A 26,566-nucleotide genomic window follows, 5' to 3' on the forward strand; every position below is an offset into this window, starting at 1 on the left:
CAGTGGCGTAGCGTGGGTTGTCAGCACCCGGGGCAAGGCAAGTAATTTGCACCCCCTAACCCGTGGATTTGCGTCCCCTAACCCGTGGATTTGCGCCCCCTAACCCTAACCCCCCGATGTTGCACCCGGTGCGGCCGGCCCCCCTGCACCCCCCACGCTACGCCACTGCCCTACCGAACAGTAGGGCCAGTCCTGCAGCATCAATGGCCAAAGACAGGGGTCAGCAACCCACGGCTCTGGAGCCGCATGTGGCTCTTTTACACCGTAGCTCTGGGGCGGATACTAGCGAGGGGAGGAGGCGCATTGTGCGCCCCGACACTCCCCACTGCGGCAGGCGCTGAACTGGCTGTGACATCGCATGGGGGCGGTGCGTACGTTAGTCACGCACCGTCCCAACGTCACCTTCCCGCCCGCCCGTCCGCTACATTGTAAGGGGCATGTACGCTGGTCACTGCATTGAAAGGGGGCATGTACGCTGGTCACTGTTTTGAAGGGGAGTGAAGAACACACACACACAAAAAGGTAACTTGTTAATTTAACGTTTATTTCTATGAGGAGGAGTAATTCTGAGGGGTCAAACAAAGAAATAATAAAAAAGTGACAAAAAAGTTATTTTTATAATGATGAGTTTTGCGGCTCCCAGTTTTTTTTTCTTCGGAAACAGGTCCAAGTGGCTCTTTTTGTCTTAAAGGTTGCAGACCCCTGGCCAAAGAGCTTTGCAAGCATGGAGCTGTTTCTTTATGGCTCCTTGTGGTAACACTTGTTCGTTTCTTGTGAAGCAACATAATTCAGCTGGTCAGATACAATTTAAAGTTGCTAATACAGGAAAATAAATTAGTTGTAAATCTGTTCAGCTTTAATAAATGAAAACCTGGGCTGCAATCCTGTGCCTACTTACAAGGGAATGTGGCCCACTGAACTTGATAGTTCTCATTTCTAACCAATCCTGTGCATGCCTGCAAAAGGATTTGAATCTTGAAGGGAATGGAAAGGGAGCCAGTATAAAGATGCATATTTTTGCTTAGGAAATAGTCCAGCTGATTGTGTGTGTGACATGCCAGATGAGGAAGACTAATCCAGCTGAGGAAGTGGAACTGGGTCACTGAATTTTGCTCATAGGCTCCCTCGCCCTCTTGTGTAATTTGGGTTCCCTCTGACCCCACTGTTTACAACCTGCCCCCAACGGACTGTAACCTATGCAGACTCATGTCATGATAGATTTGTTAAACCTTTAAGGCAGGGGTCAGCAACCTTTTTCAGCCATGCTCTGGTCCACTGTCCCTCAGACCAGTGGTGGGCCGGTCTATGTTGGGGGGGGATTAATGAATTCCTATGCCCCACAAATAACCCAGAGATGCATTTTAAATAAAAGCACACATTCTACTCATGTAAAAACACCAGGCAGGCCCCACAAATAACCCAGAGATGCATTTTAAATAAAAGCACACATTCTACTCATGTAAAAACATGCTGATTCCCAGACTGTCCACGGGCCGGATTGAGAAGGCGATTGGGCTGCATCCGGCCCATGGGTCTTAGGTTGCCTACCCCTGCTTTAAGGCACCACAGAAGTTTCCCTTCTTCAGCATTTGAATCTCAGTGCCTGGGAATAACCCCATTGACCACCGTGTAATGACAGGCAGGAATTCAATTGATCAGGAACTTCATAAGGAGGGAGGAAAGCAGCAAGTCTTCACAGGAACACAGGAAGTTGCTTTGTACCGATCCGACCCATTGGCCCATCTAGTCTGGTATGGTCTACACTGACCGGCAGCAGCTCTCCAGGGTTTCATGCAGGGGACTCTCCTAGCCCTACCTGCAGTTGCCAGGGGTTGAAACTGGGACCTTCTGCATGGATGGGTCTACAGGTGGGATGCCACACCTGAATGTTCCTCCCACATCAAATGACAAAGGAACAAAGTGCGGAATAAAGGTTGTTGCAGGAATTTATGTATAGGTTGGGGGCGGGGTTGCCCCTCCAGCAGATACAGTGTCGTAGCGTGGGTTGTCAGCACCCGGGGCAAGGCAAGTAATTTGCACCCCCTAACCCGTGGATTTGCACCCCCTAACCCATGGATTTGCGCCCCCTAACCCTAACCCCCAGATGTTGCACCCGGTGCGGCCGGCCCCCCCTGCACCCCCCACACTACGCCACTGAGCAGATATCATGCACATGCAGCCCACTACCAAAACCAGGAAAATCACTTTTGTGACTTTTGTGATTTGTCCCCACAAAACACTTAATCACAGTTTCTTCCTGTCTATTCAAAGGGCCTTTGCTGCATGATACCAAATGTAACAATTCACTGATAAATGTATCTATGTACTGGCTCACTGAGAAATCTTTAGCTCACTGGGAAAACTTCAGAAATTCATATAGACATGTGAGCTCAGCTAATTCCTGGCATCCTGATACCTGAGTGCCAGACAGGTAGCCATTCCAGAAATAACAAATCCAGATGAAGACAAAATGGTGTGATTAACTTGGCTGGGAAACAGGGAAATGTAAATATGTTTTTCGTTACACTTGGTGGGTGTTTGGTGGAGGGCAAGGAGAACCATGGGGCAGGGTCCAGGATGCTCAGATTACTGCCACAATACCTACCCTTTCATGATGTAACCGTGATGTATTAGTAATGGAGATGGGGATTAGGGATGCGGGTGGCACTGTGGGTTAAACCACAGAGCCTAAGACTTGCCGATCAGAAGGTTGGCGGTTTGAATCCCTGCGACGGGGTGAGCTCCCATTGTTCAGTCCCTGCTCCTGCCAACCTAGCAGTTAGAAAGCACGTCAAAGTGCAAGTAGATAAATAGGTACCGCTCCAGCGGGAAGGTAAACGGCGTTTCCATGTGCTGCTCTGGTTCGCCAGAAGCGGCTTAGTCATGCTGGCCACGTGACCCGGAAGCTGTACGCCGGCTCCCTCGGCCAATAAAGTGAGATGAGCGCCGCAACCCCAGAGTTGGTCACAACTGGACCTAATGGTCAGGGGTCCCTTTAGCTTTAACATGGGGATTAGCAGCTAATAAAAGTTTGGGGGCTCTTTTGTTCGGGGCTTCCATCTTGTTCCAGGTGGGAGTCCTGTTGTGACAGTCTTCAATAAAGACCAAGCCTACTGGCTGCTGTTTTGCTCTGGTATTCCTGGCTGGTGTCCTTGTTTTTTGTCCAAGGGAGCCCTCAGATTTCTCAGCCCACATGAGGGTTCTGCTGTCCCTGTGCATCCTGCCCCCTGATGCCCCCAACCTCACCTTGCCTCATGGTGGCCAGGCCCTGCTTCAGAAGCCCCAACTTCCTATTCCCCCCTCCCAGCATAGAGGTGCTTTTCGCCTCAGACCCCCAAAAGGCGCCAAAATCCCCACCACTCCCACCAAACAAAAACAAATCCTAGGGAGTGACTGCGCCTGCGCCCAGATGGCTCGAGCCGGCCAGACGAGGAGGCGGAGCTTCGTCCCTGCTTACCCATCGTCCCCCCCGCTCCCGCCTCACTTTGGTTCAGTATATGCCCCTCGTCAGGGGGCTGAAAAGCTCTCTCGCTGGACGTTGGGCGCGCATGCGCATTCCGCTTCTCGTCGCGCGCTGGTGGCTTTTGACAGTTAAAAAAAGGAGCGCGAGGGCCGGGCGGGAGTTGGGGGGGGGGAGGAGGAGGAGGGGGGGCGGGGCCTCCCGTCCTGAAGTTTTGAGGAGAGAAGGAGGGAGCGGGCGGCGACTCTCCTCGGCTCCGCGCCAGGCGAGGCTGGGGTTTGGGTCCCGGCCAGCCTTCCCCCGGGCAGAGTCTGCCGTCCTCCTCCTCTCCCTGCTGCGTCCCCTCAGTGCGCTCGTCGGAGCTCTGAGAGGCGCCCGCGCCGGTAAGGATGGCGGGTGGGCGCTTCTCCCTTCGGAAAAAGGGACGGGTGTGAGGGCGGGGAGGGTGAGGCAACTCACTTCCAGAAGCCAGGGAGGCTGGTGCAGCCCCTGTCTCCGAGGGGGGGGGGGTTATAATGGTGCGATTAGCTCTGGGCTAAACGGTCTCACAGAAACCTCCCCCCCCAAAAAAAATTACATGGTTGCTCGGACTTCCAATGGGGTGGGGGGCTCCTCCTGAAGTTTCTGCTGGTTGGGGTGGTAGTGGAGGGCTGTGGACCGTGTGGACGTCTGCTCGAAAGCCCTACCCCAAGGGTAACTATTGGGGGAAATTAGTGGAAGACCCCCCCCCCCCGCTTCTCTCTCCAGAGGGAGAAGGAGGTGGGGGGGGGGCTTATTGCCATTGCCAGCAAGGCAGATGCCTCACACGCGTTTTACTCAAATTGCCTCAGAAGAACGTTTTGCATTTCACCTCAGTGTTTACATCCCTCCCCCCGCAGAAAAGGATAACGGCAACAACACTTCGCGCATCTGATTCAGTCCGCGAAAGCTTTATGCCACGTTTAGTGCTTTTAAGGCCCCCCCCCCCCCCCAGACGCTCTTTTTGATTCTGTTGTAATTCTCGGTTCGCTTATCTGTGAGAGCGAGCCCTTTATGGGACACTGTGAAATTTACTTCCAAGTAAAAGTGCACAGGACTTCGGTTTTTTTAGGGAAGCAGCTCTGCTACTGCAAGAGTAGTTCGGCTTCTATGCTGATGGTTTTACCGCATCTCCTTCGTTTCAAAGCGTGCTTGTTAAATTTAAAGTTGCCCCTCGTTTCAGAGTTTGTGTTTGTGCAAGCACACACTTAAGCTGGATATACCACATACAATACATACCTTTTCTTGGGGGGGGGGGCGCGAAAAAAACCACTATTCTTCCCATTAATACTTAATCTCTGTCGCTCCAAAGGGCAAGATCAGAACCAAGGTGTGGAAAGTTCAAGAAAGCAGATTGTGGCTAAACATTAGAAGAAACATCCTAACAATAAGAGCTATTCAACACTGGAAAAGACTGCCTTCCTTCACTAGATGTATTTGAGCGCACCCATCTGTCAGGGATGCTATTTCTGCATACTTCGCTGCAGTTCCTATACTAAGCAACGGGTTGGATTAGATGACCTCCACAGTCTTTTCTAACTCTATTAATTCCATTTTCTCCATAGCTGTTGGATGCTGCTTTTATTTCAAGCCTTTCTTTGCTGTTTGACATTACAAGTCATCCCATCCTCTGCCCCCCTCGCTAACTGGACTGGAACAACTGCCATCGCTTTTTCCTGTTCTTGCAGTGGCTAGAAGCTATTTATATCTTTACCCACCAAAGGTGTGGAGAAAGCTGGTTAGTACAGTGGTACCACGGGTTAAGTACTTAATTCGTTCCGGAGGTCTGTTCTTAACCTGAAACTGTTCTTAACCTGAAGCACCACTTTAGCTAATGGGGACTCCCGCTGCTGCCGCGCTGCTGGACCACAATTTCTCTTCTCATCCTGAAGCAAAGTTCTTAACCTGAAGCACTATTTCTGGGTTAGCGGAATCTGTAACCTGAAGCGTATGTAACCCAGGGTACCACTGTATAGGTTATTTTACCTAGTGTTGTCCTGACAACTAAATAGTTTAAAGAATATCAAAATGATGGCTCCCCACTCCAGTGCTTTGATCCAGAGGTGAATAGGAGGATATAATATGTGTTTGTGTTTGTGATTGTATTTATCTGCTATAAGCATGCTTTGCAAGCAAGGAAAAAATTAGCCCTGCACTATTCCAGGTGCCTGATTAGGGTGAAATGGCAGTGGCTAAAATGTGTTGGATGACCTTGAGAGTGAAATTGTAGGGATGCACTTCATTTGGAGGGTTATGGTTATTTAAAAGAGTAATGATATAGAAAGTTTGTCCTTTTTCTATACGGTAGAAATACTTGCATTCCAAACACTGCAGCTCTGCAGTGAGTGCTTTTTACCTTTAATAACTTATTTGGAAAAGGTTTGTAAATAGCAATCTTCAAGTATTAAATCTGAGGGGTCACTTTCTTTCTCAAAATCCAAAGATTCAGCCTGTCTTCTCCTTCAGAGCCAAACACTGACTTTCTTTTAGGCTTCCTTTCTCTGTTATAGGCAATTGTAGTTACTTTGTGTGCTGAATCTGCTACTTTGAAAAGGGTAAAAATGTTTGCAGTTGCCATGTGAATACATTGATACAAAAGTACCAGAATTACTTGTTCCTAAAGATTTGTAGCCATGTTAGCTGGTTGCAGCACAGCTGAAAATTTTAAGGTGCCACGAGACTTTGTTTTCCTCCCTAATGGTTGGCTAATGATTTGAGAATGGTGCAAGTTCTTTATCTTGTAGTTTCTCCTTTGTTTTCCTTTAACTAGGTGAAGCAAGTGAACAGATGTATTTTGTTTTGGTAGTGATGGATTATTATTTTTCTCTCGGGGTGTGGGGTGGGGAGTGGGAACAAATAGGGGTGGAAAGTGGGATGAAATATATTGGGAAATTAATATTGGAAACAAATGGTCTTTTGGGAGAATCAAAAGGTGAAATGTTTTGGGAGAAGGCTAATTGGCAAAGAAATTGTTTTGGGAACCTGGCTTGTGCTTCAGATTCCAACTTTGCTCTGCTCACAATGTGTTGTCTTGGGCAAGCCACTTGATTTTATCTGGTTCTGTACTCCAGTTTCCACTACTGGCTCACCAGATATCTCTGGGAAACTTACAAACATGACATGAGGGCAGCATCCACAACTGGTATTCAGAGGTATACGATGTACATGGAAAATCGGGGTGGAGCAGAGTTAAGGGAAAGCATTGTGGGAGTGGCTTTATAGCATATATGGGACATATAACAGTCCCAATTTTGGAGGTAATAGCTACCCCTGGTTGTGGGATAACACTGCATTCTTTGACTTTTTGCTAGGTGCTAGCTCAGGAAAATGTGTTTTCTCTGTTTCAGTATTTTTGAAAGTTAAACAGTGCGCCTGAGTGTTTGTGTGTGTGCTGGCATGCTTCTGTTTGAGTTATTGTATATATTAAACTTTGTACAGTAATAACATCTGGTTCGTATAGCAATCCATAAACACCTTTTATAGGATGGAAGACATGTTAAGAATATGTAGAGCAATTCTCCACCCAAGTTGGGATCAACCATATACAAACTTGTCTACATGTTAGCCAATATATTATAGGTTGTCCACAACCGGCACAAGAGTTAAGTGTCTTTAACTAGGGGCATGCCTGATAAAACAGAGGTTCAGGTAGGGCAGCTAGTTGCCATTAGCTAACCTGCTTTAAAATGATTAGCATAATCTTCCATTAAAAGAGGCAGAAGGGAGGTTAGAGGTAATGTTCCAAAAGTGCAGGGATGTTTGATGCCACCATGTTGTTGTTGTTGTTGTTTAGTCGTTTAGTCGTGTCTGACTCTTCGTGACCCCATGGACCAGAGAACGCCAGGCACCTCTGTCCTCCACTGCCTCCCGCAGTTTGCTCAAACTCATGCTGGTAACCTCGAAAACACTATCCAACCATCTCGTCCTCTGCCGTCCCCTTCTCCTTGTGCCCTCCATCTTTCCCAACATCAGGGTCTTCTCCAGGGAGTCTTCTCTTCTCATGAGGTGGCCAAAGTACTGGAGCCTCAGCTTCACAATCTGTCCTTCCAGTGAGCACTCAGGGTTGATTTCCTTCAGTATGGAGAGGTTTGATCTTCTTGCAGTCCATGGGACTCTCAAGAGTCTTCTCCAGCACCATAATTCAAAAGCATCAATTCTTCGGCGATCAGCCTTCTTTATGGTCCAGCTCTCACTTCCATACATCACTACTGGGAAAACCATAGCTTTAACTATACGAACCTTTGTTGGCAAGGTGATGCCTCTACTTCTCAAGATGCTGTCTAGGCCTGTCATTGCCCTTCTCCCAAGAAGCAGGCGTCTTTTAATTTTGTGGCTGCTGTCACCATGTGCAGTGATCATTGAGCCCAAGAAAGTAAAATCTCTCACTACCTCCATTTCTTCCCCTTCTATTTGCCAGGAGGTGATGGGACCAGTGGCCATGATCTTCGTTTTTTTGATGTTGAGCTTCAGACCATATTTTGCGCTCTCCTCTTTCACCCTCATTAAAAGGTTCTTTAATTCCTCCTCACTTTCTGCCATCAAGGTTGTGTCATCTGCATATCTGAGGTTGTTGATATTTCTTCCGGCAATCTTAATTCCGGCTAGGGATTCATCCAGCCCAGCCTTTCGCATGATGAATTCTGCATATAAGTTAAATAAGCAGGGAGACAAAATACAGCCTTGTCGTACTCCTTTCCCAATTTTGAACCAATCAGTTGTTCCATATCCAGTTCTAACTGTAGCTTCTTGTCCCACATAGAGATTTCTCAGGAGACAGATGAGGTGATCTGGCACTCCCATTTCTTTAAGACAGTGTTTCCCAACCTTGTGCCTCCAGCTGTTTTTGAACTACAACTCCCATCATCCCTGACTAGCAAGACCAGTGGCAAGGGATGATGGGAATTGTAGTCCAAAAACAGCTGGAGGCACAAGGTTGGGAAACACTGCTTTAAGAACTTGCCATAGTTTGCCGTGGCCGACACAGTCAAAGGCTTTTGCATAGTCAATGAAGCAGAAGTAGATGTCTTTCTGGAACTCTCTAGCTTTCTCCATAATCCAGCGCATGTTTGCAATTTGGTCTCTGGTTCCTCTGCCTCTTCTAAATCCAGCTTGCACTTCTGGGAGTTCTCGGTCCACATACTGCTTGAGCCTTCCTTGTAGAATTTTAAGCATAACCTTGCTAGCGTGTGAAATGAGTGCAATTGTGCGGTAGTTGGAGCATTCTTTGGCACTGCCCTTCTTTGGGATTGGGATGTAGACTGATCTTCTCCAATCTTCTGGCCACTGCTGAGTTTTCCAAACTTGCTGGCATATTGAGTGTAGCACCTTAACAGCATCATCTTTTAAAATTTTAAATAGTTCAGCTGGAATACCATCACTTCCACTGGCCTTGTTATTTGCAGTGCTTTCTAAGGCCCATTTGACTTTACTTTCCAGGATGTCTGGCTCAAGGTCAGCAACCACACTACCTGGGGTATACGAGACATCCATTTCTTTCTGGTATAATTCCTCTGTGTATTCTTGCCACCTCTTCTTGATGTCTTCTGCTTCTGTTAGGTCCTTTCCACTTTTGTCCTTTATTATGGAAATCTTTGTATGAAATGTTCCTTTCATATCTCCAATTTTCTTGAACAGATCTCTGGTTCTTCCCATTCTATTGCTTTCCTCTATTTCTTTGCATTGCTCGTTTAAGAAGGTCTTCTTGTCTCTCCTTGCTATTCTTTGGAAATCTGCATTCAATTTCCTGTATCTTTCACCATCTCCCTCGCATTTTCCTTGCCTTCTCTCCCCCGCTATTTGTAAGGCCTCATTGGACAGCCACTTTGCTTTCTTGCATTTCCTTTTCATTGGGATGGTTTTTGTTGCTGCCTCCTGTATAATGTTACGAGCCTCCATCCATAGTTCTTCAGGCATTCTGTCCACCAAATCTAAATCCACCATAGCTAGTAACAAATAAATGCCACCATAGCTAGTAACAAATAAATCATTTTATCTTGTTTTACAGACAAGACTCAGGCCATGAAACTTGCCTAATTGCAGTTTGGCAGGTGTTTGAACCTGTGCTCCAAATCCAGATTTGTTCACCACTAGTCTGTGCTGAGTTTATTACATCCTATGCTTACAGTCACCGTTTAGGTTTGTTATATATTGTTGTTCAGAAGCTTTAAAATGATGTTAGCCTCATGAAAACTTTGCAAAACAGTGCCAATATAGTCAACCTCAGAGCAAACAACTTTGTGGTAACATTAGTTTCTGATTGCCAAACTACAAATCTTGGGTTTAAATTTTCAGCTGGCACAGAGCCCCAGAGCTTGCTGTGGTCAATGGGAGTGGAAAATTTTGTCTGAAAAGCCTTCACAGTGGCAGGAGGGAGCATTTGGCTGTACAAAATGCTAAGAAATGGAGAGGTTTTGGAACATCAGCTTTCCACTAACATACTTGAGGGTAGTGGATCATGTGGCTAGGTTTTTTAAATACTTGTTCCTTAATTACAAAATTATTAATTTCTGTTCTGCTGCTTTAGAAAGGATAGGTTTTATGGGAGGCTTACTTGTGTTAGTGGCTGTGCTTGAAGTTGTCAGCATTTTCTGTAGCCAACCAGTATTCATGGTGGTTCAAATACAGTCAGAAGGGCTGGGAAGAATGACTGTACTAAATTGCTTGCTGACCAGCATTCCTACTTAGTTGCAAGTTAGCTGTTTTTCAAAGCTAGCTTTAGTACTGGGCTTATACAAACTACTAGTGATTATCCTTATTCCCCGTTTTCATTGTTGGTAGGATCCTTGCCTTCAGCCTATCTGTGGTGAATAAAAGGTCTTGCCAACCCCCACCATATCTTGGAAGTATACTTTACTAACCAATACTTTGTGTGCAAGGCTGCATGGAGGAGCCAAGAAGTGTTCAGAGATTAACTCTTCCAGTTTCTACCAATATAATTTGCACAAACGTAGAATTTCCTCATATCAAGCCGGTCTTCAGTGACACTACATTGCTATCAACTGAAAGCCATCTCAGCTACTCTGATTTAAACTCACTTTAGATTTCAGACAAGCTGACAGCCATGTTCCTTTATTGTGAAAGGCAGTTGCATTCCAATCATTCTTATTTTTTTGGTCCTATTAGCCAGGGTTGTCTGAACTTTGTACTAAACCAATCAATCAAAAGTCTATACAAAGGTAACCTGATCTGTGCACCAAGAAAAATGGAATTATGTTACACAAATCAAGCTGATGTGCCTATATATTTTAACTTTTGTATACTATGTTCTGCTTCTGAGAATTGTGGGAAGGGGTTGGAAAGCCTTTGGCGAAACTAGTTGTGAATTCCAGTTCCTATTCCAATAGGAAGAGCCTACTTTAAATTGTGCCCCGCCTCCAGTTGTTTGTTCTTTGTGGGAAAGCATAATTATTTTCAGTTTATTTTACAAATTCATAAACTGCTTCACAGCCTGTGGCCATCAAAGTCATGTACAACAGGATATTCAATATTCTACCTACACAGCAAACAGCAGCTTCAAGGAGGATGCTTTCTGTTTGTGTGAGAAATGATTAATCTACCCACCCTGGTCCCTTTCTGAATTGGTGGTTTCTATGGTTGCAACTTTAAAAAAAAAGTGGGAGATCTAACTTGCCTGCATTGCATCTTGTTTGGTGTCTGTGATGCTGAATCCTGTGCCCATTTTTAATAATAATAATAATAATAATAATAATAATAATAATAATAATACATACCTGACTGTGCTGCCCCAGCCACTTTATGTACTATACACAAAGAGACATAAGTTTCCATTGATTCTGTATACTTGTGGATTTTCCCTTATACACAGATGAAACACTCCTTTATCTGAAAAATCATGAGGCTGTTAAACTTTTTTTTAAAGCCGCCTAAACTAGAAGGCATACAGTATTTGTGAATCTTGAAATGTTTATAACTTGAGGGGTACAAAGTGTGTGAGATGTTCGGCCATGATTTTTATTTCACAAAACTTCTAGAAGTGTTTTTCTGCTTTATATGTTTTGATGGAAAAGACAGTATTACTCTTTGGTATAAATAGTTGTGGTTAGGGAAGAGGATAAAAATAGCTCATCAGCCATGGTGAGGCATAGCCAGAAGTTGAACTTGAGCAATATTTGGAATGTAAATCAAACTAGCAGGAAATTCCAAGTTAAAACTGGCATTTTGTCCTTACTTAACACACACATATGAACTTCCTGACTTTTCTCGGTTAATAACTCGAGACAGTTGCATTGCTTTGAGGTTTTTAAACAGTTCAAACCTAGCAGATTAAAGTGTTGTACACCAGAAATTGTAGGATTGTTGTCTTGACACTCTGTCCTGCTTGAAAAGCAATAAAATGATATACTCTTCCCTCTAACTGTTTAGATTGGGAACATGATGCAAATTGCTGATACAAACCATACACCATACAAACACCTGATAAATTTAGCTTTGTGTGTTTTTGGATTATAATCTGCATGGATATTAGTGCTTTACACACACATGGGAGGGTCGGCGATATCTTTCTGCTGCATTTACATAGGTAAACACTTTTGAGAAACTTTGGATTTATGCATGCATCTTTTTGTTTCCTTGAAACATTTTAACTGTCATGTTCAGTGCTTACTATTCAAAGGGTATAATCTTCAAATCTGCATAGGGAAGAGCTGCTTGAATTCAAACTTTATGTTCACTCAAGCTGCCTGTGGGCATGCAGATGTCTCCTTCCCGCTGCATTTTACTCAGGTGTACCAGGTCTTGTTTCAGTGCTTTATGCTCTGAATCATAAAGGTAAAGGGACCCCTGACTGTTAAGTCCAGTCGCGGATGATTCTGGGGTTGCGGCACTCATCTTGCTTTACTGGCCAAGGGAGCCAGCGTACAGCTTCCGGGTCATGTGGCCAGCATGACTAAGCTGCTTCTGGCGAAGCAGAGCAGCGCACAAAAACGCCGTTTGCCTTCCTGCTGGAGCGGTACCTATTTATCTACTTGCACTTTGATGTGCTTTCGAACTGCTAGGTTGGCAGGAGCAGGGACCGAGCAATGGGAGCTAACCCCGTTGCGGGGATTCGAACCACCAGCCCTCTGATCAGCAAGCCCTAGGCTCTGTGGTTTAGACCACAGCGCCACCAGCGTCCCTTGCTCTGAATCATATTGGTGATTAAATATGAGCTTGAGCCTGCATGCCTAGCAGTTAGCTCTGAGACCAGACCAGACCAGATCAATTTGATTTATTATATTTCTATGCCACTTTTCATTCAAATGAATTGAAAAGTGGCTCAGTAACAATAACATAAGAGAACATCCCAAATGCAACATAAATAATATAAAATAATTAAATCTTCTATAAAACACCATTAACAAAACAACTAAAAAAAAGATAAACAGCACAATTACAATAAAAGTCATAGGATTCATAAAGTACTACAGCATTCATAATTTATAAAACAATATTAACAACATTAACAAAATAGCAGCCAAAAAGTAAATTAAGCACAGTTGAATTCATCTACACACACTCCCCATCCCCATGACTCATAATCTTCGATTTTATTCAGTTCATTAAAAAACACATATACATAATGCCCATGGCAGCAGCTCCATTCTGAAGGTTCCTGGGCTGTAGGGTGAGACAAGGCAGATGGGAAAAGCTATTGCCTGATGGCCAGTAGAGCTGAACAATATACTGATACATTGTTCAGTACTGGTTTTTAAACCACATCATGATAACCATTTAAAAATAATTGAGCTGGCAATAAATACATCTTGAAGCACACCTTGTGTGTGTACAACATGCCTTTGCCTGGAAGCAGCTGGCAGAAAGCACAGTTTCATGAAGCCACTGCTGATGCTGAATTGCTGACTTCCCTCCCAGACGCCACTAAGTAAAAATAAGACCTACCACATTGCCCTGTGTTGCTCAACTTCTTTCATCCCTTGCTCCCATCTATGTGTGTGCATGCCTGACTTACCGCATGTCCAATCTCCATGCTCCTCTGCCCAGCCGCATGCCCAATCTTTATGCTCCCCACCTGCCTCATCTCCATGCTTCTTTGCTCACTGGCACACCTGATCTCCATGCTCCTTTGTCCAGCTGCAAATTGTGCTTTAATATTTAATTATTCTGTGGCAAGCTTGTTAGTGATAAAGAGCTCAGGAATTGGAAGCTGCAGCTGTGTTTGTGTTTCTTTAAGACTGGCTCCATTTTTCTCCAGAGCTGTTAACTTCATGGTGAAGCAGAATGCCATTCTAATGCAGCAAGAGAAGAGAAAGGTGTTCATGACTCTTGTGGAACTTAACATTTTTCATGAAATCAGAAGGAACAAAAACTGATACATTTAATTAATATGACAGAGCACGTGTGCAAACCTTAACATCAGAAATTTAATGCAGGGTTCTGCTGTGATCAGTATTAGTACATCTGCTGTCCATAATACCTAAACTGCAAACATGTGCAAGATTCTTTTCCAGAAGGGCAACAGGAAATGGCTTTTGTAAAACAAGGGGGAAAATCACACATATATTAACAGACAAATAATAGAGGTGGGGTTTTTTTGGAGTGGGGCGGGTTAGGCTGTATGCCTGGCCCACTTCTAATTCTTGGAATAGCCAAGCTAACTTCCAGATGAGGCAAGGGCTGTTAAGAGGAATAAAGAAAATGGCTTGGATGACCCCCTTCATCTCTTCTTCTTGCTGTCCCTGGGCCAGTCCATTTCACCTCCTGTCCCAAACTGCAAATCAGAGTCCTGCCACAAGTTTTTTTATCTGGGGACACTTTCTTCAGGATCAGCTGGCCCAGTCTCCTTAAGTTGGTGGTCAAGAATTCCACTCTCTGCTTACTTTCAACATCTCTCAAACACTTCATGGACCCAAACAAAGGCAGTTAAGCCTCCCAGTGGCTCTTGCCCCACCCCCAATTCCACAGGACCCTGGGTGATGCTGGCAAAGTAATAAGTGATAACTGTAATTCTGTTGACAGACATAGGAATAGACACCACAGAGAAGGATTTCATCTGGAAAAAGTCTATCTTATTGTGCTTATTGGCTGGAGCATTAAATACTTGGCAACTTGCAAAAACTAGAATTCCAAAAAGGAATTCAGACCATTTGTTCTTGAGCATTGCACTAAAATAATTGGGTCTACACTATATTGTATATAATCCTGAAGCCCTTTACTAAACAAATATTTTATATTACCTCCATACCTTCTTTAGTATATTGCATTTTGTAAAAAAAATGTTTTGGGAATAATTGCCTTTGTAACCCTGATGAAGAGAGACCAAATTAAGTGTTGTCTCAAAACTGCATTAGCAGAGGAAACAGAATTGTAATTATGAATGAGTTCCTGATTGAAGCATATGATTAAGAAATTAAGGCTTCTTGGGCTTTTCATATAATATCAGTGTGGGTGTGTGCACGCACTTACCAGTAAATTCAGGTTGTACAATGAAAGTTGATTTGGCAGTCTTGCAAAACAAATCTATTCCCCTGCCATGGTCCTTTTGTGATAAGGAAAATGCAGTGAAAAGTGCGTGATAAAGATAATTCTTGACTCAGCATCGTCTAACCTCCCCACAAATAAATTGGAATGAATGCTCAGTGAATAGCTGTCATTGTCTAAGCTCTCTGCAAACTTTATGCAAACAATACAATAATGAATCCTCTACTGTATAAGCAAGCTGTTTGGAAGTGCCCGCAGACACTAGGATACAAATATCACGCACAAATATGTTTTCTTAGTGTGCCTATCAAAATAAGCTCTTGCCCTGTATCCTTGCTTTTTGTAGCCACTGATAATACAAGCTTGTCAATATCAGCAATCTGGGGTAGAGAAAATGCCTTTCTTTTTTTGTCTCTACCCTGCATTATTGTAAATTACTGCAAAAAAGTAGAAATATATTGCATATCCATATTTGTATAAGGTGAGTCCCCACAATTTTTTTGGCTATTCAGAATTGGTCTCTCCCTTTTGGATTTGTCATCTTTGCCATTCGTTAAGAACTACTAGGGTCCAAGGTATAAGATGTCTAGGGCTGATGAAAATATCTATTTTGCTCATTTAAAACCAGTTTCACTATTCTAGCCATAAAACCCTGGGAGTTACAGTTCTGGGAAAGTGCTGTGGTTCTCCGGTTCTCCAGTTTATTCACAATCACAATTTCAAGGATTCCTCGAAGGCTTGAAACTGGTCTAAGTTTGTCATGGGGATATGCTCTTAGAAAGATAGTACTCATTTTCTTACACATTTCATTTTCTCTTTTTAAACAGATGATTTGCAAGTGAGACTTCAGCTGTGTATCTCCAACTTGTTCCAACAAGATGTTTACAACGAATCCTGCAAATTGGGTTACATTTGAAGATGAACCCCTATTCCATTCTCCTCAGAAAGCAGGGGGAAGTCATAGTGCCTGCAAAGCAAATGGGCTTAAACTCCATCTGCCTAAAATGCCTGATTCCTTGAGCCAATCTCCATCTTCCAGCAATACTCCTCTCTCCTCTCCTGTAGTTGACTATTACTTTAGCCCTGGACCTCCTAGCAATTCTCCACTATGTACACCCACTAAAGATTATTCAGTCAGCCCTTTATTTTCAAAATCTGGAATTCAGCACCTTTATCCTATTCCAGAGTTGTCATCCAACATTAATATTCTGCCAGTGGGTGGGACATCTTCTCAAAAACTGACTGGTACCTCTCAGGCTCAGCACCACTCAGAATGTTCAGTCTCAGAGCCATTAGATGGTGCAAATGCCACTCATCAGGAAAGCGCAAAGAAATCAGAAGATTCCCTGGGATCAGAAACATTCTTCCAATACATTCAGAATGACTGTGCTTTTGCTAGTCCATTTTGGTCAGAAGATTCACCAGATACATCCATCAATGTGCACAAAAAGGATGCAAACCTTGAAAAGGATAGTAGCTCTTCCAGTGAAAAGGACAGGTTCCCTGATCAGAAAAGTCTCAATCAGGGATCATTCCACTATATTTGTGAGAGGCTTGAGCACTTGCAAACTGATACTTCAGATAATGAAAGGACTCTGACAGCCATGCCATACATGTATACGGGAGATGGCTTTTCTTCGTTTCTTCCACACAGCCTCTTCAGCAGCCAAAGAAAAGATGGCTGGCCGTTCATGTTGAGGATTCCCGAAAAGAAGAATATGATGTCATCAAGGCAGTGGGGGCCTATATACCTTAAGGTCTTACCTGGAGGAATCCTACAAATGTATTATGAAAAGGGTCTTGAGAAACCTTTCAAAGAATTTCAGCTGCAGCCATTTTGTAAACTTTCAGAACCCAAGCTAGAGAACTGCAGTATCTCTGGGAAAATCCATACTGTGAAAATTGAGCATGTGTCTTATGTGGAGAGAAAGAAGTATCATCCCAAAGCTGAAGTGGTTCATGAACCAGAGATAGAACAGATGCTAAAGCTGGGAACGACTGATTACAATGACTTCACTGACTTCCTGGTGATAGTGGAGGAAGAGTTAATGAAGCTTCCTGTTATTTCAAAACCAAAAAAACACTATGAAGAACAGGAAATGATCCTGGAGATAGTGGACAACTTTACAGGGAGGATCACTAAAGCAGAAGGGAAGCTAGTTGAAAGTGCTGTCATCACCCATATTTATTGCTTGAGTTTTGTGAATGGAAACTCTGAGTGCTTTTTGACGCTGAATGATCTGGAGCTTCAGAGCAAAGATGAGCACTACTTTGAAAAGGATGCGAAAAAATGGATTGAAATAATTGACTATCACTTCCATCAATGTGTGAAAAAACAAGAATTTGAGCAGTCAAGGATAATTAAATTTACACCTACAGAAGGCTGTAGGTTAGAACTGATGCGTTTCAGGACATGGTATAATGGAGCTGATCTTCCATTTTCTGTCAAGGCCATGGTGGTAGTACAAGGAGCTTATGTTGAACTGCAAGCTTTCATAAACATGTCCTCTTCTGCTCTGACTTCAGTGCATTCAAATTCCATGAAACCCTGTGAAAGTATTATGGTACACTTTCCTATTCCCTCACAGTGGATTAAAACTCTTTGGACCATGAACCTCCAAAGACAGAAGTCTCTGAAAGCAAAAATGAACAGAAGAACATGCCTTGGCTCTTTAACTGAGATTGAATCTGATCCTGTAATACAGGTCTCAATTGGAACAGCCAAATATGAAAGTGCCTATAGAGCTATTGTGTGGAAGATTGACAGACTTCCCGATAAAAACTCAAGTAAATATTTGTTTTATATAAAGATTTTTTCTAAAAATGGTATAAAGCTGTGCTGAAAGGGAATTGCATTTTCTCATAGTGGGTTAACAATATGATGACTCCAGAGATTTTACTGGCCAATTGATTAAAATGTATGGTATGAAGGCTGCAGATGGTGAATTGTGTGTGCTATTGAGCTGGGAAAAAGAAAGATACTCTTGATATAGCACACATTCCTGTGCTTTAGAAATCCGAATATTTTAACCACACCAACCTAACAAAGCAGCTTTGATAGATGCTAGATTCAAGCCAAGTGATAATTAGGCCTGCTTTTCACATTCCGTTTAAGAAGTCTTGGCACCTTCATATTTGAAAGTGTTTATTTTGTTTCATATTCTGGGATTTTTCTTTATTAGATCCAGGAATCAAACTCCCTCTCCCTAGGTGGCTACAATTAACTTCTGTAAATTCACTGCGTGTACTACAATGTATTGGAAAAGGAAGTGTGTAGGGGTAAGAATTTCTAAATTGTTCTGGAACTGGTGTCTTTCCATCTTGGACATCCATATAAATTTGGTATCACCTTCCCAGGTATGAAGTGCATCTCTGCGTCTTCAAAAGTATGCAAAAGTAAAAAAAAAAGAATTTCATGTTAGATTGCAGGAAGAAATTCTGTTGTCCTTGGAAATTGCAGTGCATAGAAGCCAGTCTACGGCTGATCTTTTGCATTACTTTGAAGGTGATATAAGAATATAATTTACTTATGGTCCACAGACAACAAATATAAAAAGTTACAGAATGTAAAATATGTATGATCATTAAAAGCAAAAATGAGAAAGTAATAATAGCTTGTCTAATTGCTGTTTTTAGAAATATTGCAACTTACTGAGAAATTTAAAAATAGAGACCTCCCTAAAATGATAAGAAGGAGGTACACATTGAAACACCCAACAGCCTTTTTTGCTTTCATGTTGCATACTCATATTCGTATGTACCACACACTAAAAATAGCATGTGTTTTTAAAAAATGTATTCTGTGAGCTTTTGCATTATGTTTGCTAAGTAAAAGCATAGTCATGCAGCATAGTTAACCGAAAGAGCCAAAGTTCAACACATGGCAGTGAAACCCCACACCTCATTTTGTAGTATGAATTCTTCCAGTACAGTGGTACCTTGGTTGTCAAACTTAATCTGTTCCAGGAGTCCATTCGACTCCCAGAACAATTAAAAAACCAAGGCACGGCTTCTGATTGGCTGCAGGAGCTTCCTGCACTCAATCGGAAGCTGCGCAAGCCACGTCGGACGTTTGGCTTCTGAAAAATGTTCGCAAGCCGGAACACTCATTTCTGGGTTTGCGGCGTTCGGGAGCTGATTTGTTCAGAAGCCAAGCCGTTTGACAACCAAGGTACCACTGTAAATGAATTTGAATAATTAGTTCTGTTGGCATCTCTTATTCTTCTATGTTGTTCCTTTAGAAAGCTCAAACCAGAGACAAACACTGCTTAAGTATGCCTAATCAGTGTTTGTCTCTGGTCTGAGCTTTCTACAGGAACAACATGGTAGAATAAGAGATATATTTATGCAAAATAGAACTTTTTGTGGTATTCCTGGTTCTGAATTTTGGAAATATGTGGTCTGGAGTGCCCATTGTAAAGAATATCATCCTTTTTCTCTCTATCTACTGACATAGCCTCTATCAACCAAAAGAGAGCAGTATTGTAACAGTTAGATGGCTGTACTGCCAGCCTTTTCTTGAGATTCTTGAGTTCTGTTAAGTCCATTGCAGCTGACATACTAGATCTACTTTGGAAAGAAATATCCTCTAGTGCTATGCTGGTGGACTAGCTAATGCATTCAGTCCATGTTAGTGCTGGAATATCCACAGTGACAAGAGACGGCCTCCAGTTACACTTCTGTTCTACTAATATTTCATTATATAAATATCTAGTGTAGCACAAGCACTCAAGCTTTTTATCATGGCCAAGTATGCTATAACCTTTCCCCCAGTGATAGGGGAAGTGATCTAATATAATACAGGATATAATCCTGTATATGCCTGCTCAGCAGTAAGTTCTGTATTTCAGTCTTAGTTGAAATTGAAGGTGTGGAGCAGTTTGAGATTATATATGGTCCTGTTGGTTTGTGTTTTCAACATACAAAAACAACTTTTAAAATGATGTAGCTTTAGTAATAATTTAAAATACTCTTCTATAATTATGATTTAAAAAATACTGCTATGAAGGCCTGTTCATATGACAGTCAGGTCCTTGGCTATGGGAAAAGCCTGCATAGAATGGCTCCATTTGGTTGCCAGCCAGCCAGTCATTGAGAGTCATTAGGGAGTTGGCTGTCACATTCTTCAGTAACACAATAATAGAGTGCAGCCCTATATGTTGTATATTGCAGTAGGCAAGCCTTTCAGGGTATAAAGGTATAAATAAGAGTAACTTGAGTTTGCATCAAAATAAAGGAACCGAAACCGTCAGGTGAAAGGTACATTGGCCATTGTAACAATCTGATTTCAGGAGTACACCGGGGTATATGATTTAAACCCACTTTGTATGTGGTGGCGCACACATACATACATACTTGCTAGCTCTCTGGAGGAAAGAAATGTTATGCATGAAGTATCAGACACTTAGTGTCCTTTGGTGATTAGGATGATTCATCTCTCCCAGGAATGTATGTAGGTATATTTGTGCATCTTTAAATATGCTGGGGATGAGACAGATGAAAATATCATAACTTTAAAACAACTCTTTAACTAATACAAGGACTAAGTTTCCCTTTGTCACTTTAGTGGGGTAGATTTTAAAATTGCATAAGAGCAAAGTTAAGTGAAAGTGTTACTTGGAAGAGTTGCTAGCGATAGATAAATAATGGATTTCCCCTGCATTGAAAAAGATTTTAAATTTGAAACAATTGTAATCAATTATGAAAGTGAAGTCTGCTTATTGTTTAATCTAAAGGTCAACGAGGGAAATAAGATAAGGCCTAGCTCATATGCATGTTTCCAGACTACAGCAAGACATTTGCAGTTATAGACATTTGTCTATATCAAGACATTTGCAGTTTTTGAGAGGCCACAGCCAACATTGCTATGCTGTTGTCATGTCATAGCCCTCTTCAAATGTTTAGCTTACACAATTAATGTATGTGTTTATGGAGGCATGGAGTCTTTTAGCATCCTCCTATGTGACACATTTTCCTCAATTTGACAAAAGGAAAATTGAGTCTGCAAGCAAGGTCTTCAAGTCCCTGGGTTCAGTCTGGAATCTATAGTAATGAAAATGAGTGAGATCCAATGTTGTGTGAATGGGTATTCATCCAGAATGCATAAAGTTTCCAATTCCAAAACAAATACAGCTTTGCATGAGGAAAAGAATGACAGCTTGCTATTCCTATTGTTGATAGGATGTAAATATGGCAGAAATGTGACTTTAACTCAAAACTATGGGAGAAATGTGACTTCAGATCCAAATTGTAACAATGATCTCTTAACCACAATCTTTCTTAATCATTTTTAAATGAAATCACATGGGGTCTAGTTCCTAGATTATTTTCACATTGGATTTTCCAATAACTGCTGGTAATATATCTGCCTTGTTCCAGGAAATGCTTTCTTGGCAGCATGGCCTCACTGTTCTTCTTTTCAAGTTTATAGTAAATTGTTAAAGGATTTGATATAATGGAGAACATAAGCAAACAAAATTAAGAGTAAAAATCCCACCCCTGGTCTAATACATGCTGTGAGTTGTCAATGTGGAATGCCAAAATGAGCTTTTGAGTGTTTATTTTATGGGATTTCTGGTTGGTTTGTTTCCATATCAGTTATGATTATTAGGTAACAATCCATGGAACTCCAACGGTTGCCTGAACAGTTGGACACTCTGCTTACGTAACATTACCTGGCATTTATAGGGACAATTTCCTAAATGATATTCCCCACCTTCTTATTGTGCTGTTGCATTTCCCTCCTATTGCAAATGAAAAAATGTGAGGCTGGGAGAGTGTCTTTGAAGTGGGAAAAGTGAACTACTGTATAAAGTAGTAATAAGAGATTGTGAAGTGTTATGTACATAAAAAATAGGACTGTTGCCTCCTTAAAATTTTAGTTGATTGACTCTATGCATTACAGTACTAGAATAATTAAATATGCATACATTAGCATTTTGAGTAAGAAACATTTTTCTGCATACTTTTTGTTTTTTTAGATGGCATATGTATGAATTTGAACATTTTAAGTCAGTCCCTACTGTGTAAGAGAGGAGAGGGAATACTACTTCTAAGTTGGCGCCTGCCTCCTGCTGTTTTTGTATTAGAAATCTTTCCTTTTCTGCCTGATTAGAAAAGATGCCCTGATTACTTGGCTAAATGTACATTCCTAATCAAGTGCTGGAAAAATATAAATAGTGTTTAAAAATTGGGTGAAACATTGTATGCAGATGCCTCCATTAAAATCTCCTTGGTTGATGTTTGTGGGAGAGGATGCAGAGACAGGAAGAGAGAGGCTAACTCCTCCCCACACTTGCCATAAGACTCCTATGCTAGACTGCTTCTACTTTGAAGCTGCTTTTTATTTCAAAAAGGATCAGTTTAGGTTGAAGTACACATGTTTGTGTGTACTATATCCTTCACTGAAGATAAAATTCCCAGTTTACTACCTCTTTCTGATACCCAAAGACATACTTCACTGCATATTTTAACATACCCATTTTGGAATTTTAATGATTATCCATATACTTAAGATGCATTCTAAAGTAAATTCCATCAGATTCAGTTGAATCATGAGCTTCTCCTCTGAATCTCTGCTAGAGGTTTATTGTAGAAGCACTTGTTGTTTGATGATGTCAAATCCTGGCCAATATTTTCCTACATTGGCAAAGCTTTGTGATGAGTAAAACCTCTTGGTGGTTTAAACAGCTCCCAGTGAAGTTTTTTGGGTTGCTCTTAGATGAACAAAGTTTGCACATTAATGCAGTACAATAAGCCCGCAGCTTATGCGCATTTAACTTGAGCAAATTAAGATCTATGCACTTAGCAGAGGAAAAAAGGGGAAAGAGGGCGGGTGTCCAGGGAAAAATGATTTTGGCAATCCCACCCACCATTGAACCCAATATGTTTTGACGTGATTTTGGCTTTAGGCGTGATTTCCGGAACATAACCCTCGCATAAGTTGTGGACTTAGTGTACTTGACTTAATTCTTTTCCTTCTTGCTTCTGCAGGGAGCTTTTTGCTATAGAGGCATTCACAAAATAAACAGAGTCTGTGTGATTTAATAACTGTAGTTTTCTAAATAGTTGCCCCTGAGAAAGGTGATGCCTTAAGGTTGTAGCCAAAGCTAGTCATACTCAGAGTAGACCCATTCAAATTAATGTCCTTGGCTAAATTAACTTCCTTAATTTACGGTAAATGGGTCTATTCAACCTATAAAGTATAACTGTTCTGTGCCTGAACCTGAGCTTCTGTTTCTTTATCAACCATATTGACAAGGCATATTGACAAACATATTGTCAAACCATATTGGTACATTGGTGTACAAGTGACTACACTCTGACAGTAACTTGCAGATGGGGAAATTAAGGGGCAAAAGCCCATCTGGACTATGCGTTAGAATGAAGGTATTTGGTGGGGATTACTGCTGATAGAGTATACTTGAAATGGTGAATAATTTCATGTAATATTGAGCTGTTTGTGATGGCGAATTATAAAAGTGTTTCTAGCCTTCCGAGATACAAAGAGCAGCTTTGAATGGGAGCAAATGCTCCTTTTTTTAAACCAGGCATTGGTGGTACTTGTGACCTGCTGAGCTACTTTCCTCTTTCATTGGGTTACTCTGCTTAATCACAGCTTAGCAAAAACCTCCATTAACTTGATTGTTCTCTCAGCTACTTGTCTTGGCTAAATTCCTGTGACATTCCCTCCATCCTTTCTCAAGGTCCAGATCATCCGCACAGTTTGTCTTACAAGCTAGAACTTGGATCGGATCAGGAAATCCCCTCTGATTGGTATCCCTTTGCCACAGTGCAGTTTGTTGTGCCTGATGCATGCGCTTCCGGAACTGAAGTTAAATCATTGGGCATCGAGAGTGACATCCAACCCCAGAAACATGTGATACGTAAAGCATGTTACAACTGCCAGGTAATCTTCTTGTCCTCTTGTTTTGTTCTTTAGCCTTTTGGAACATCAAGGCAACAAAGCAAGTCAGGCAGCTATGCAAGGAAAAGCTTGGTATCACCCAGTTATTTATTAAAGCATCAGCTAAAATGGTCACGAAGGCACAATAAAGGCATTCTGGGCCACGAGCTAACTGTCAGTAGGGTATATCTTGTAAAAACCTATAGCTCAAGAACTGAATCCTAGAGATACTAAGCCTGTAGAAACTTAAGTTTTCAGTTCTACTGTAGCATGGCAGCTTTGAGGGACTGCAGTAAAACGCAAAGATAAACCTATTTTGGGACAGGGGGGTAAGGAAACTGAAATATAGTTTCACACCGTACAGACTTAGCTAGTGAAAAAGCAGTTTAAAACTGAAACGTGTAGGGTTAGCTTTCAACTCAAATGCAGAGTAGGATTCTGTTTACTGAAGATTGATACCTGCACTGCAGAAAATTGATATATGTTTTACTTATTATGTTGTTAGTTTTTAAATTTCTGCTTCAGTATTGATTGTTTTATATTTATAGCATTGTAACCTGGGGTCCTAGGACAGAGGGTAGGATGTAAGTTTAATCAATAATTTTATAATAGTATTTACTTTTCCTCTTGTTCTTATATTTTGTTTTCTACTTGGGGTATGTATCTGATGAGGTAGATTTTGATAAACCTCATGCACTCTGCAACTTTTAATTTGCAACAAAGTGCTGCAGGATTTCTTGTGTTCTTATGCTTTAAACAAACATGGCTTCTACACTAGCAGGTGATTGCTGGTTACACAAGTCCTGGTTCATTATTGTCATCTAATTTTTAATAGGATTAGAATGCTAGCTATTGGCTCACTGGGTATAGTGTCAAGAGCTTCAGTAATGTTACTGCTTTGTAAAAAAAATACAACCTTTTTGCTTTTATATTACAGGTTGAAATTGAGAAGAAATGGATAAGGCTTGATGGCGAAGATTCCAATAAATGTGGCAGTTGTCAAATGCAGTAGTGAGGAATCGAACTGAAGAGTATGGTGTGCTGCTAGGACTGTGGGGGAAAGTTCTTTATATATTGTCTCCAAATGAATTTGCAAGGCAGTGGACTACAGCATATTCTCTGCAGTTTGTCATGTTGAAAGACCAGATGCCATTTGAAGTTTGTGCTCCTAACTTAGCTTACTGACCAATGTTATCCTTTAAAAAGCTAAAGCACACAGTCAGTTCACAGTATCTTGAAAATTAGTGGCACTTGATATGAACTCTTGTAAGGCAGTTGCCTATGAAGCATTTAGACTTAACATCAAATATATATCTTGCCGTGGTCCAGAAAGGTAAATTATAAATTTCAAATTAAGTTATGTATTACAGTAAGCCTGCAACTTATGTGGGGGTTATATTCCGGGGATTGCACCTAAAGCCAAAATTGTGTACAGTCCAAACACATGGGGTTCAGTGTGGGGTGGGATTGCCAAAGTCATTTTTTATAGAATCGTAGAATTGGAAGGCACCCCAAGGATCATCTAGTCCAACCTCCTGCAGTGCAGGAATAAGCATCTGTCCCATACAGGGATCAAACCTGCAACATTGGCGTTATCAGCACCATGCTCTGACCAACTTAGCTGTCCAGGCTGATTCCTGGAACCCCACCTTTCCACTCCCTTTTTATTTATTTTTTGTCATGAACACATAGCTGAATGCAAACAAGTTAAATGTGCATAAGTTGTGGACATACTGTATATATATTTTTGTAGGTACTTTGTGAATGTAATCATATGTCTTGCTCTTCCCAGTATTGGTAAATAATGCAAGCCTAAAGTATATTGAAAAGGGGTGTCATTTGGCAGAGCAGATAAAAGTTTCAGTGGCTCATAAATGGCATCTTTTTGGATTATTCCACTATATTATTCCTGTACAGAGGAATATGTGTATGAAAAATGTTACTTTTGAATTACAAATCTACACTGGCTTTCAGAATAGTTAATGTCAGGAATTTAATTCATTGCTTTCAGTATTTCTTTGAAATCTATTGCATACATTCTTCCACACAGGAAGGCATACCATGTTTCAAATAGCTAATATGTGCTGCTCTTTTGGCCTCTCCTGTTTGAATCTGTAAATGAAAGTTTTTTCCTTTCATTCTTTGGAAGGGGACTCTGCCTGGGCTCATATGGGGGGGGGGGGAGGCATTGTGGGTAATAAAAATTCTTGACCTGAAAGGATGAGGCAAAGTTTTCATTTCAGGATCTTGGACAGAACAGAGTTATTTTTAACACATTGCCAACTATTATGAATTATTTTGGATCTCCAACAGGAACAGATGTTAGATCTGGAACAAAAGCATGTCCTGAATTGCTAGTCAAAGAAGCTATAAGATCCAGGAGACTCCAGAAGAACGTGGAAAGCGAGATGTTCCTTTGCGTTGCCAGCTGAGCTAGAGTTTGCTTAAGGGGTGTGCCACAGAAGACTTCTAAGTCTAAAGGAAATATGAAACTGTAAATGCTTTGACAATCACCTTAACCTTTTAGATGCTGACTTTTAGGCTTGTAGGACAGTTCTATTTGTCCCCTTGTGGGAGACATCATCTTTGTCCTTTGCTTTTTGAGGCCTTTCTTGTATACTCTAGAAGCCAGAGAAGTGTCTGTCTCTGTTTTAATCTGTATTGATGGATTTCTGTTTTATTGCGATTGCTCTAGATGATATATTTGCTGTGTGTAAGTCTTTTTGGAATAAAGCTGTAATAGCATA

General features: G+C 41.7%; 1 protein-coding gene across 3 annotated transcripts; it reads left to right on the forward strand.

Moving 5' to 3' along the window:
* The first annotated feature begins 3,496 nt into the window (after positions 1 to 3,496).
* LOC310841887 (stonin-1-like) lies at positions 3,497 to 26,566 on the forward strand. 3 transcript variants are annotated; one of them, XR_014562760.1, is made up of 6 exons: positions 3,633 to 3,843; positions 4,791 to 5,574; positions 15,742 to 17,701; positions 23,620 to 23,822; positions 24,757 to 25,152; positions 26,133 to 26,566. XR_014562760.1 is itself a non-coding variant. In XM_083733579.1 (5 exons), the coding sequence occupies exons 3-5, from the start codon at positions 15,793 to 15,795 to the stop codon at positions 24,829 to 24,831; spliced, it is 2,187 nt and encodes a 728-aa protein (XP_083589705.1). In that variant the 5' UTR covers positions 3,497 to 3,843; positions 4,791 to 5,574; positions 15,742 to 15,792; the 3' UTR covers positions 24,832 to 26,566. The 3 variants fall into 3 exon arrangements, 1 of the variants encoding a protein (XP_083589705.1); XM_083733579.1 differs by having other exon boundaries at positions 3,497 to 3,843; positions 24,757 to 26,566; XR_014562759.1 differs by lacking the exon at positions 4,791 to 5,574 and having other exon boundaries at positions 3,498 to 3,843.

The sequence above is a fragment of the Podarcis gaigeae genome, assembly GCF_964106915.1.
Source record: "Podarcis gaigeae genome assembly, chromosome: 3".
NCBI lineage: Eukaryota > Metazoa > Chordata > Lepidosauria > Squamata > Lacertidae > Podarcis > Podarcis gaigeae.

Coding starts and splice junctions, on each gene's coding strand:
- LOC310841887 (XM_083733579.1), top strand. CDS start 15,793: ATGTTTACAACGAATCCTGCAAATTGGGTTACATTTGAAGATGAACCC. Junction 17,702..23,619: donor ACTTCCCGATAAAAACTCAA/GTAAATATTTGT, acceptor TCCTTTCTCAAG/GTCCAGATCATCCGCACAGT. Junction 23,823..24,756: donor AAGCATGTTACAACTGCCAG/GTAATCTTCTTG, acceptor TTTATATTACAG/GTTGAAATTGAGAAGAAATG.